Here is a 12362-nt window from a genome sequence, read left to right on the forward strand (position 1 = left end):
ACCCCACAGAACCTTACCTGCTGTCCAACGCTGCGGCCTCCCCACTCTGCGAGCTCCGATCTCCGGTTCTCCCCTGAGCCCGGTCTAGCCTCCGCCTCACCAGCCTGCTGGTCATTCCAGCCACAGAGGTTACCTGTGTTATTTATACCCAGCCTTCGGGTCTTCCTCGGTTCTCATCGTTTGTACTCCTTGGTTGGATTTACCTGTGGCTTTCCCTTGTTTAATTAAAGACTGTCATTTTGCCCTTGCATTTGAGTCCTCTCTCTCTCTTCAATATCCATCACAGAATATGTCAGAGTTAAGAAGAATTAATGCACACCCCCGTTTGAAGTTACGAGTGATGCCCACTCGCCGTTTGCAGTGCATTAGAACATTGTTTTCAAGCCGCATCCGCACTTCATTATAGAAATGTATTGTTTGCATATTGTGGTGTATACGAACAATGTACTAGATTATGGCCAAGGACAAAACCAGCCCGCGCAGTCTCTCCATAGTTGTGTTGTCTCCGTGTTGTTTGCCAGCCTTGTCTCTTATGTTGGAATATTCCCACACATAAATTCTGACCAATCGAAAAGCAGTTTAGGAAATACGACATGGCCAATAAGTGATGTGGATGTTGTCATGTGACTGCATTTTGGTTCGTTTCAACTGGTTCGGACCAAAGCAATCAGTGTGGTGTGAAAAGGAAGCAAAAAAGCTGAAAAATGCTACAATGTATAATTGTTTGCCTTTGGTTCGAACCAAATGAACCGAAGATGTGAAATTGAAAGAGAAAGAGAAATCCACACGACAAGGAGTAACAGTGAATATTTTGAATCATGCTTTATTAAACCTTTAGACTACATGGTACAAATTAAATGTAAAGATGTTATAAAAATTTTTTTTTTTAAAATAAAAATAAAATTACAATAAAAAATACGATATGTGTCATGAACTATTAATTATTATTTAATAAAGTTCATTTAGGTCTATATGGAAGCCAATTTCTGTCACTGAATAAAAAATAAAACAAGGTAATTTTGAGCAATTGCAAGTTATAAAGCAATTGCAAGTTATAAAGTCAGAATTGCGTGATTTAAAGAGTTTATACTCACAATTTTGACTTTATAACTCACAATTTCAAGTTTTTATCAAGTTTACATCGCACAATTCTGAAATAAAAGAGGTGCAATTACCTTGTTTTACATTTGTTCATTTATTAGCGGAAAAAGGCTTCCATAGGGTCTACTTATTTTGTTAGCAAGAAAAAAACAAACAATTTAGAATAATAGGCTATTGTAGAGCATTCTGTTTCTATAGACATTCAAGACATTCAAATAAATGCTCACTGGTATGATTGGCTAAATACGCTGTTAGAATCACACAGAAGTTTATAAAATACATAACATAAAATAAAACTTTTTTTTCCCACAACTAACACTACACAGCATCGTGTAATCCACAAAGGCATCTCTCTATGGTTTTATTGGAGTAATCTTGTGTATTCATCTCTCTAGCCTTTCCTCTTCTCTTACTACATGGATGTAAAGAGGCAATAATATAGAAACTGCCATTGATCTTCTGCAGAGGCGATCTTTCCTTGCACTATATGATGTTTCAATAAGAGCTGTTTTTGAACTAATGAGAAAGTTTTAAGTTCTGAAACTTACAGGATGTTTTTATAGTTCACTGGGTTGTGATATATCAAAAGACCAACTGGAAATTAGGTGATACCTTTAACTTTCATCCTAAGTTCAGCTAAAAGTTCCAATGTTTCTCACATATTAAAAAGTATGTAAGCACTATATATAACTATTATGTAAATTGTTATAACTTTGCAATGAAAGCATCATAAAAATGAAAGTAAAAAAAAAAGTAAAAAATCCAACACTCAGTTATACAACAGGTTCCTCCCCTGATGTCAAGTCTACTGTGTTCATCTAAAATGTGTCATATTCATCAGATATTTCCATATAAGTTGAGGTCTGCTGTATTGGTGTAATCATCATCGTAACTGGGTTCCTTAATGGAGAAGAGAGATACAGAAATCAGATTTAATAGGACTTAACATATTACAGTTAAGAGTAATGAGATTAAATGTATGACCAAGAAGAAATCAAGCAGTAAAACAACAGATATTAACAATACTAAAAAGATTAGTAATGGAATGGTTATGATAAAGTATGTACTCACAGAATATGATTTGGCCCCACTGCGGTGAATCATGTGAAAAGGAATTTGTAAAAAAAATTAATAAATACATTGATCACAGCAGTTGGGTGTTTAAAAAAATAAAATAAAAATAAAATGCTGATAAAAATCAATTTAAACAAGATACTGGACTGTTGTATTAAAGAGAATATTTGAGTACTGAGTACAAATATGAGTCATTCAATGCCATGATTCTTTCCAATAAGTAAGAGATGCTTCATACCTCTTTGGTGATGGCATTCGAGTTTTGGAGAAAGGCTTGTTTCCTGACACTGTACATACGTTGTTTGCCCTGTTAAGATTCAGAAACCTCTGTCATACTCCAGGAATGACAAAAAATACTTGGGTATACTGAAGTAACTATCCATAACCAAAAAAGAAGGAAGTTTATAAATGAATGAATGAATGAATGAATGAATGAATGAATGAATGAATGAATGAATGAATGAATGAATGAATGAATGAATGAATGAATAAATAAATAAATAAATAAATAAATAAATAAATAAATATCTATCTATCTATCTATCTATCTATCTATCTATCTATCTATATATATATATATATATATATACACACATTTCCTTTATATACCATTTCATTAGTTTATGCTTTTTTGGGGGGTGGGGGGGAGGGTAGTCATGGCCTAGTGGTTAGAGAGTATGACTCCTATCGCTAGGGTTGTGGGTTTGAGTCTTTGTCCAGCAATACCATGACTTAGGTGACCTTGAGCAAGGCACCGAACCCCCAACTGCTCCCCGGGCGCCACAGCATAAATAGATGCCTACTGCTCTGGGTGTGTGTTCACGGTTTGTGTGTGTTCACTGCTGTGATTGTGCACTTTGGATGAGTTAAAGGCAGAGCATTCTTCTCTGAGAAGCGAACCCATTACATTGCTTTACCGTTTTACACAACATTCACAAAAACATTTATTGGCACCAGACCTCATTTTTATTAACAAATAATACTATGGTAAATCAAATCTGGTAAATAATTCTTGAAAAAATGTATATCATTTACAAATAGTCATCTATAATAATTATGGAGAAACTTACTTGTTGTCAAAATTCCTGTCAATTTGATGCCCTTGAGCTCTCCTTGAAAATAATAAATATTAGACTTCATGATAAGCTAAATATATATTTCCATGACAACTGATTTCAGTTATATATATATATATATATATATATATATATATATATATATATATATATATATATATATATAAGGCATTGGAAACATTGACAGTATGTGGGTACCTTGAAAATCGACTCCAAATAGACCTCCTAAATCGAAAAGAGGAACAGAAAAATGCAAATAAAGAAAAAAAATATGCATTTTTATATTTTATCTAGTCATATCATCATTTACAGATTAATGTTTGACAGCTACCACGCACAGCTACAATGATAGACATCGAAAAGTGTTAATTTAACAGCTTGTGAAACAGTAGTGAAACATTTCTATATCTATTTAAAAACTAATGCTGTATTCTGTGCTGTATATAGACTTCTTTAGAACAGCACTGGGGAGACTTTTTCAATAACTAAAAATACTGTAAGCAGCACGGGTAACAGTTTAGAACAGGGAACACATTAATAGTTAGTAAGGTAGTTGTTAAGTTTAGGTATTGGGTAGGATTAGGGATGTATAATAAGGTCATGTGGAATGAGGCATAAATATGTGCTTCATAAGGACTAATAAATGGCTAATATTCTAGTTATATGCATGCTTAAAAGCAACTAATTAAGATACCCTCAAATAAAGTGTTACTGCAACAGCTTTTAACTGTTTGTATGCCAAATTTAATGATAAAACAATCTTTTGCACACAGATATAAACACTATGTTCATAATAAAATTACATTTACTAGAAATAGATTAATTCTACAGACATGGGATATAATATTAAAGAGTTAGTTCACCCAAAAAATGAAAATTAAGCCATAAATCAGTCACCCTGAAGTCGTCCTAGGTGCATATGACTTTCTTCTTTCAGACAAATCCAATTGGAGTAATTAAAAAAAAAAAAAAAAAAAAAAAAAAAAAATATATATATATATATATATATATATATATATATATATATATATATATATATATATATCTTTGATCTTTCAAGCTGTTTGATGCCACCCAGCAGGGGTTGCACTGCATTGGTCAATGAGAAGTTTAATAAAAAGCTCATCCATTAAAAGAAAAAAGTGTCTAGCACAGCTCTGAGGTGTGAACAAAGGATTTCTGTAGTGAATTGATGAGTTTTTGTAAAAAAAAAAAAATCCATATTCAAAATGTAATAATCACTTGAATCTAGTTTGCGCTCACAGTTGTAAATGAAGCAGTTCCTGGTGAATGACATATGAGGTCAGCTTTACGCAGAAGTGACGCACACACAAAAACAGCGGAGAGATTAAAACATAGAAGCTCAAAACGAGGATTTGTAAAGAGGAATGTTGGAGGAGGACGATATAAGCCAATAGGAGACTTGTTTTCCTTTGCTAAAGTAAGGAAACTTTTGCTCCTGTTAACCAATGTTGGTTTTCACGGCACTCACCTTCGCATGCACAGTGCTGACCTCATCCGTCATTCCCTCAGAACTGCTTCCATTTTACAACAGTGAGGGCAAGCTAGATTAACGTGATTATTATGTTTTGAATAGGGATATTTTTCTCCCAGAAACATATCAATTCTCTACGGGAGGCCCTTGTCCTTGTTCAGCCCCCCAACCCCCCGGAGCCATGTTAGACACTTTGGTTTTTAATGGATGTGCTTTCTATTAAACTTCCCATGGACCAATGCAGTGCAACACCCTGAGTGGCATCAAACTGCTTGAAATATCTAAGACAAGTATTTTAAATAACTCTGACTGGATTCGCATGAAAAAAGAAAGTCATATACACCTAGGATGACTTCAAGGCATTTTTTTCATTTTTGGGTGAACTAGCCCTTTAAATTTTAAGCGCTATTACTTTTGAAAATTACAACATGTCAACATTAAAAGCAAATAATTGTAATAACATTTGATCAATATTACATTACACATTACATTATCACTCACTCTCTCTAAAGCCACCTGTCATCAGAACAACTCAAAAGTTGTATACACAAATTTGTGGCTTCTGAAATTTCTGAACAGATTAATCTCAAATAATTAGTGTGTCCTGCACCTTCACATCCCTTTTATATTTTTAAACATAACACATAACTATGTCTTTGTATAAAACAACCATAACTAAAACTCAAAACATGCCATAGATTCAGTATTTTTGATCTTTTGATTTTGAATTTTGAGAGGATCTGTTATAACCAGTTTTTTCTTTTTCTTTTTCTTTTTCTTTTCTTTCTTTTTTTTTTTTTTTTTTTTTTGCAGAAGAACAAATTAGAAGCTGTGGTGTACTTGCCTCTGCTCTCTGCCACCAGGAACACTGCTACTGTCACCTGGACGAAACCTGGTGATCACATGACAAGATGACAAGATCATTCATAACTGATGGAGGCTACTCAATGCAATGCAGTTTAAAAATAATCATATATAAACTGTTTACCTGCGAGACAGTCTTGATAGTCGACCCCACATTCTAAAAAACATTTAAGACTTAGTAAAACAATAATGATGAATTTTACTTTAAGTCACATTGTAAACGTACAGTGTCTTATTGTCATGTTTTATTGTTGTGTTTTAACTATTTTAATTAGGAACTGTGTTATTAGATATTGAAAAGAGATCTGTGTGCTTTTATCAGCAGGAAGCATCTTTAAACAATGTACTTCCCCTCTCCACCCCGTTCAAAATAGCACACCACCATAGAACATAGTTTAATATCTGTCTTTATCTATTTTTATAACAGAAAAATAATATACTAATACATTTTGCTCTATTGTAACAGGTATTAATTAACCAATGAATTCAATATTTCTTTCCTTTGTATCTTATATTAATTTTCTATAAAAAAAAATAATAAGTTGTGATGATATATAAATTTCCTGGTGTATCAAAGTTCACCGACATTGACTCAAGAAAGCCTCATTTTAAAAGAATTTAAAAGTCAGACTGAGGAACAATAATGTTCCGAGGTAGAACCGTTGGTAATGCTCACCCATTCTCATTTCTGGATTCGAGATCTGCAATGCGCTTCCTGGAAATAATTTAAGACATAAAAATAAATTAATAAGTAAAATCACTGAAACATACAAGAATGTCATAATGCATTCTCAAATTCTCACATACAAGTGACGTATTTTAACAGAAATTATTAATTTGTACATCGTTTTCATTCACAGTGTAAAACAGTTTTAAGAATATATTTTTTATATATTTATATATATACATAAATTGATATTTATGCTATGTATAAGTTAGTTCCAGACTCACTTGTATCTCTTGACAATGAGGAAACACAGTACTCCAACCAAAAGAGCAGCTCCAAGACCAGAGATGGTTGGAATGAGGATGTGACTGAGAGTTGCTTGTTCTGGTTAAAATAAATAATGACAATAATAATAATAACAATAATGATAATAATAATAAACTAGAAATAATTTTCTACTAATGTAAAGATTATTTACACAGAATAGTTTTATTGTTATACCTTTCACAAAGATACGGTGAGTCGCTGTCATTTCTCCCTTGACATTCCCGTAGTGTTTGACTGTGCATGCGACAGTGCTGTGATCGTCCTCTTTTTGAGGGATAAAGGTCAGTACAGACTGTGCTTCCCAGTTTCCATGACCAATGTTCTTGTAGCTCCTGATGACTTTTCCAGTGTGGTTCCAGGTGAGAGTGGGCTGGTGGGACGGACAGGTGTGCCGGACAGAGCATGTGAAGACTGCAGTTTCACCCTCCTGCACAGACTGCTCAGCCTGCAGCTCTGGTTCTGATGCTTGCTCTGTAAATGATTTGGAATGATTCACATTTTGGGCAGTTATTTTGTGTCCTCTTTAGTTGTTGTGATCACAGATTGAGAGCCCAAAAGCAAACTTACCGATCATTTTAATCGACACACAGTTTTTTACAAAGGAGTATTTGTCTGTTTTAGATGTTTCTAATTCCACCCTGAAACAATACGGCCCGTTGTCGTGGTTTTTGACCTCATCAATCTCCAAGGAGCAGTTGAAACCACCCAGTGAACCAATCAGGTTTGTACGACCCTTGAAACTGTCTTTAACCTTCGTAGAGTCTTTGTGAAAAATAATATCATCCCATTTGTCCTTCATGTGCCATATAGCTCTAATACGATCAGAGGGCTGTTCTTGAACGGGGTATTTGAATGAACAGGGCAACACGACACAAGAAGAGACCAGAGCCTGCATTTCAGGCTCTACAGTTACCTTCCAGACATCAGCAAACACGCCTGCGCAAAAAACTGCAAAATAATAAGTTTAAAATTAGTGAAAATTTCTGATTTCTAATATTTCATCCCCCCCAAAAAATAAAAAAAAATCTTTTGATTTACTAATCAACACAAGATGCAGGTGACTTTCTTCATTCACTACAACAGTAAATATATTTTTAGTTGAACCCAGTGGTACTTAGTGATTCATAAAATGCAAGTCCAGAGCTACAATCACTTTGTCTTATGAAGCAAAAAAATCAGTTTGATTGTTTTGATTGAAGAAAGAAACAGAAGAACATTTTGATTTCTTTTTTTAAAAATTCATATGCAAAACGTACTGTTCAGTACATAATGAGCGTGAGCCTGTGGGGCCATTTGCCTGAGACTGGATTATGTAACAATGTTGTTAATAATGTTCAGTTTCTCATACAAAATTATCCTTTTGCCTCATAAGACCTCAATAAATCTCATGGAGTTAAGGGGATTCATTTATTGTTCTTGTATCTGCCTTTTTTTATTCTAAAGTGATGGTAGCCATGGACTTGCAAAATAAATCCTCTTTACTGTTCATCTAAAAAAATGTAATATTGAATGGCCTGAGGGTTAATGAGAGTAATTTAACAGTAAATTTCCATTTCTGGGTGAAATATTCTTTAATAAAATAATAATAATAATAATAAAAATAAAAATAAAAAAACTTGTAAAGGAGATACTGTAACATTTTCATTGAAATAATAAGGAATAGAAAAAAATATTTCTAATAACATTCTAAAGTTGTTGAAATAATTTATTCATATAATGAATGGAAAGAAAGCTTTAACATACTGTGAAGCCAGTAGAGAAAAAATCCTGCCCACACATCCATGATGGACTGGACTCTAGAAACTGAAGATGAAAAAAATATATACATATATTGATTTTATTTGCACTTGCAATCATTTTTGTCTAGAGCACTGGAGAGACAGTAATCATCCTGTCAGATAATTATATAGAGTTTATATACTTGAACCTGAGAGTTAAACAGAGACGCTATAGTGAACTAAAACTAATAATAAATAATATTACTACATAAATAATATACACTTATGAACTATATATAATTATATACAAATATTATATATCATATCCTTTTTTATTTAATGTTAACTGTCACCCGTCCCCTCTGTGGGACATCTATATTTACTTCACTATATTACAATTAAATCTAATCTAATCTTGACAAACTATACTGTATACCGTTGGAAATGTCTAAGACTCCCAAATATATACAGTATTTTACCAATGTTTCTTTGTTAAAAATTATGTAGGAAAAGTAATCGATTAATTTATGACAAGAGTGCACCCTCAAAAATCTACATCTTAACAGGAGTTTTGACCTTTGTTAAAAAAAAAAGACTTCTTTGTTGATTTTTTCTTATTCACATTTTAGAAATTATATATCAACTGAAAACTTAAAATCTCAAAATTCATCCTTTAAAACTCATTTTAAAATCAGACATTGCATTATCATGTAAATGGTACATCAATATCATATTTAAAAAAAAGAATTCATTCATGAATTATAAAAATTAAGTTTGGATTGTGCATTACAAAGTCTATGTTCAAAAATGTGAGTGACAGTTAAGGGGTTTAACTTATTTCAGTTAGTTGTTATTTTGCAAGATTTCACAGTTGCTAACTAAACTAAAATGATTAAAAAAAAACTCTACTATTATCACGGTAACTTCAAAATTATGGAACATATTTTTTTATTATTATCATTATTTTAAACTAATTCAAAATATGAATAAAAACTACAATAGTGTCTCAATGATACATAAAAAAAAAAAAAAAAAAAAAAAAGAAAACAGGTTCCCTGGAGATAAAAATTGGAACTGAAGAATTATAATTTATTGATTGTAATGATGCAAGTGGAATCAGTAGATAATAAAATATTTTGACCAGTGATATTTTTGATATAAGAATAACAATAATAGTAATCAGTGATTACGTGAAGTGAATCCAGAGAATACCAATGAGATCTAATGAGTCAGACAGTCTGTACAAGTCTAACACCATTCAAGAGCAGGTTAAAGATAGATATGGGCCTCCCTTGGGAGAGCAAGTCTGATTTTTGTTTAAATCATTATTTTTTTTTTTTTTTGTTCTCTAGAAATATGTATGTGAGCAAACAATATTTTTAAAGAGAAAGCAAGAATGATAAATATGCATCTTATATGAATTAAACTAGATTATAATTTATTTATTCTGTGAATGTGAAGAGATGCATTAGTAAATGTGTAAATTCATAGTTAGTTCATGTTAACTAGTGCATTAACTAGCATTATACTATATCCTTACTATCAGGAAAATTTCAGTTTATTTTAGCATGATTATAATTAATACATAAAGTATTAAAAAGAAAGAGAGCTTACCTTACCTGTTATATTGTGACTATCGTGCCTTGACTGACTGAATGACTGACTGAACTTTAATGCAAACCAGAGATATAAACTGCCTGAAAAAACAACAGGAAGTACGTTTAATACCACAGACCTCTGAGAATTAAGACCCTTCTTTCATTTCTCGTATTTGAGGATGCTGTGCTGAAGAGCATCAGAGCTTATAAGTTCAGATCTAAGAGTCAATGAATGTGTACTTGACTTGACAAACTTTGAAATGAAGAGAATATGAAACAATGAAATAAACAATGTAAATAATAAATATTATTATTATAACAATTAATTATTATTATTATTGTTATTTTGCTGAATAACTGGCTTTACCAGTTTTTTTTTTTTTTTTTTTTTTTTTTTTTTTTTTGTTATCTTTTAAAACTGCTAAATTAAAACTAAACTATTTCAAACTGAAAACTTCAAACTTTAAGCTCTTAAAACTACACTGTAAAAAATAAGTGTAATTTTAACTGTAAAATTTTGTAAAAACGCTACGGAAAAAAACTGATAATAGGTTAACAGTAAGTTCCCGTACTATATACAGGGAAAAACTGTAAAAGATCTAACAAAGCATTTAATGTACATTTACAGTAAAATTCTGTTAATTATACAGCTTTTAGAAGTAAAAAAAGAACAAATCAATGTATAATTTACAGTCTAAAACTGTAAACTGATATTCCCAGAATTCCCTGCGTGACACTCCACGTTTGAAAGTATTTTGTTTAAATAATCATGTTTTTAAATAGTTCTTGTTATCAGTTATGTACATTTGAGCTTTATGTTACATCTTCTGTTGCTTAATGAAAGTTTTTTGCATTATTTAAGTATCACGTGTGTTACCATGATGGTGTTTTGTGTTTCCATAAATGTGCACCTTCTATATGTTAATATATACTTCTGCTTGTGGTGAAGCTACTTGTGATGAGCTTTGATACTTCATGTGGCTTTCTCTTATACAGTACCATCTTTATTATTATGGTGGTTGTCAGTATTTTCAAGGTACAAAACAGATTTAATTTTGAGTGTTGTTGAATTTACTGGTTTATATTCACATTTTCTTGTTTGTAAATTACAGCTTTATATTGTAAAATTAACAGTTTTTGACGTAAATGTGTTTACAGTTTTCTGTATTTTTACAAAATTATTCTGGCAACCACAGCTGCCAAAAAGTTTTTGTAAAAACAACAAGAAATTTTTTACAGTGTAGGCTACAGTACTTCAAACTTTCTGGCTAGGCTTTGTCAGAGCCAACTTCAAAGTTTGTCAACAAATTTTTTTATCTAGTTGGAATCACAGCTGTAAACACGAATGTTCTCAAAGATATTAGAATATACAAGATACTAGAAAAGGAAGTCTCACACTTATATTCCTTCTTAGAGAAAAAAGGTATCTGTGAGGATTTTCAGTCAGGATTTAGACCGTATCATAGTCATAAGACTGCTCTGCTTATTTGAGTTACAAATTACTTGCACTTATCATCTGATCATGGTTGTATCTCTCTATTAGTGCTATTGGATCTTAGTGCTGCGTTCAATACTATTGACCACAACATTCCTTAGAACACTTTGTTGGCATTAATGAAAGTGCATTAGCATAGTTTAAATCATAGTTATATGACCACCATCAATTCGTAGCAGTGAATGAAGAGGTATCATATCGATCACAAGTGCAGTATTGAGTACCTCAAGGCTCAGTACTAGGGACGTTACTCTTCGTGCTTTACATGTTACCCATGGGAGATATCATCAGGAAACAAGGTGTTAGCTTACACTGTTATTTTGATGATACACAGCTCTATATGTCTTTGCAGCCTGCAAATATATGTATGCTTGTGTGAAAATGTTAATATTGTTTAGCAAAGGCAAACATGTACCATAGAGATCATTCATCATTAATGACATTATTTTTAATGACATTTAACCCTGACACTGTTTATGACTGGGATGCTCAACACTATTTAAAATCTAAAAGCAAATGTCCATGAAAAAATAGTCAGTGAATAATTTTTACTTATTTACTTTTGCATGTAATGAGTGTGTGGTCATAGTGAATGGTTTAAGCATGTCCATGTTTTGTAATTACAGTGCAAGAAAATAAATGAACTTTTTTTTAGAGCATCATATTTCATAATACATCAAGGGTAATGAAACAAATGACCCAGGAATAAGTTTAACAAATGAAAAGCACACCAATGAGAAAAATGCATAAAGCAATGAGTATAGGAGCTCTCGAAGATGTAGATTAAGTCAGGTGTAATATAAATTTCAGAAAATTTCACTCAAATTTTTTTATCAATCCTGAGAAGTTCCTGTTTGTCTTAAAAATGGAACTTCCTCTTTTTCATTGTGCAGTAGTCATGAATCTGAATTAACTGCTTTTCCTCACACTATGTCTGTCACTATGCT

The 12362-nt window shown here is 32.1% G+C and overlaps 1 protein-coding gene across 2 annotated transcripts; it reads right to left on the reverse strand.

The window, feature by feature from the left end:
• Positions 1-841: 841 nt before the first annotated feature.
• On the reverse strand, positions 842-9970 carry LOC113099177 (sialic acid-binding Ig-like lectin 14). 2 transcript variants are annotated; one of them, XM_026264268.1, is made up of 13 exons: positions 9942-9970; positions 8348-8407; positions 7172-7552; positions 6779-7075; positions 6562-6661; positions 6287-6325; positions 5735-5767; positions 5591-5638; positions 3450-3476; positions 3246-3287; positions 2414-2482; positions 2173-2191; positions 842-2001 (listed from the first exon to the last, which is right to left on the reverse strand). In XM_026264268.1, exons 2-13 carry the CDS (start codon positions 8385-8387, stop codon positions 1939-1941), a joined length of 1158 nt encoding a protein of 385 aa, XP_026120053.1. In that variant the 5' UTR covers positions 8388-8407; positions 9942-9970; the 3' UTR covers positions 842-1938. The 2 variants fall into 2 exon arrangements, with proteins under 2 accessions (XP_026120053.1, XP_026120054.1); XM_026264269.1 differs by having other exon boundaries at positions 9937-9955.
• Between the last annotated feature and the right edge of the window lie 2392 nt (positions 9971-12362).

This window comes from Carassius auratus, unplaced genomic scaffold, assembly GCF_003368295.1.
Source record: "Carassius auratus strain Wakin unplaced genomic scaffold, ASM336829v1 scaf_tig00216878, whole genome shotgun sequence".
NCBI classification, from domain to species: Eukaryota; Metazoa; Chordata; class Actinopteri; order Cypriniformes; family Cyprinidae; genus Carassius; species Carassius auratus.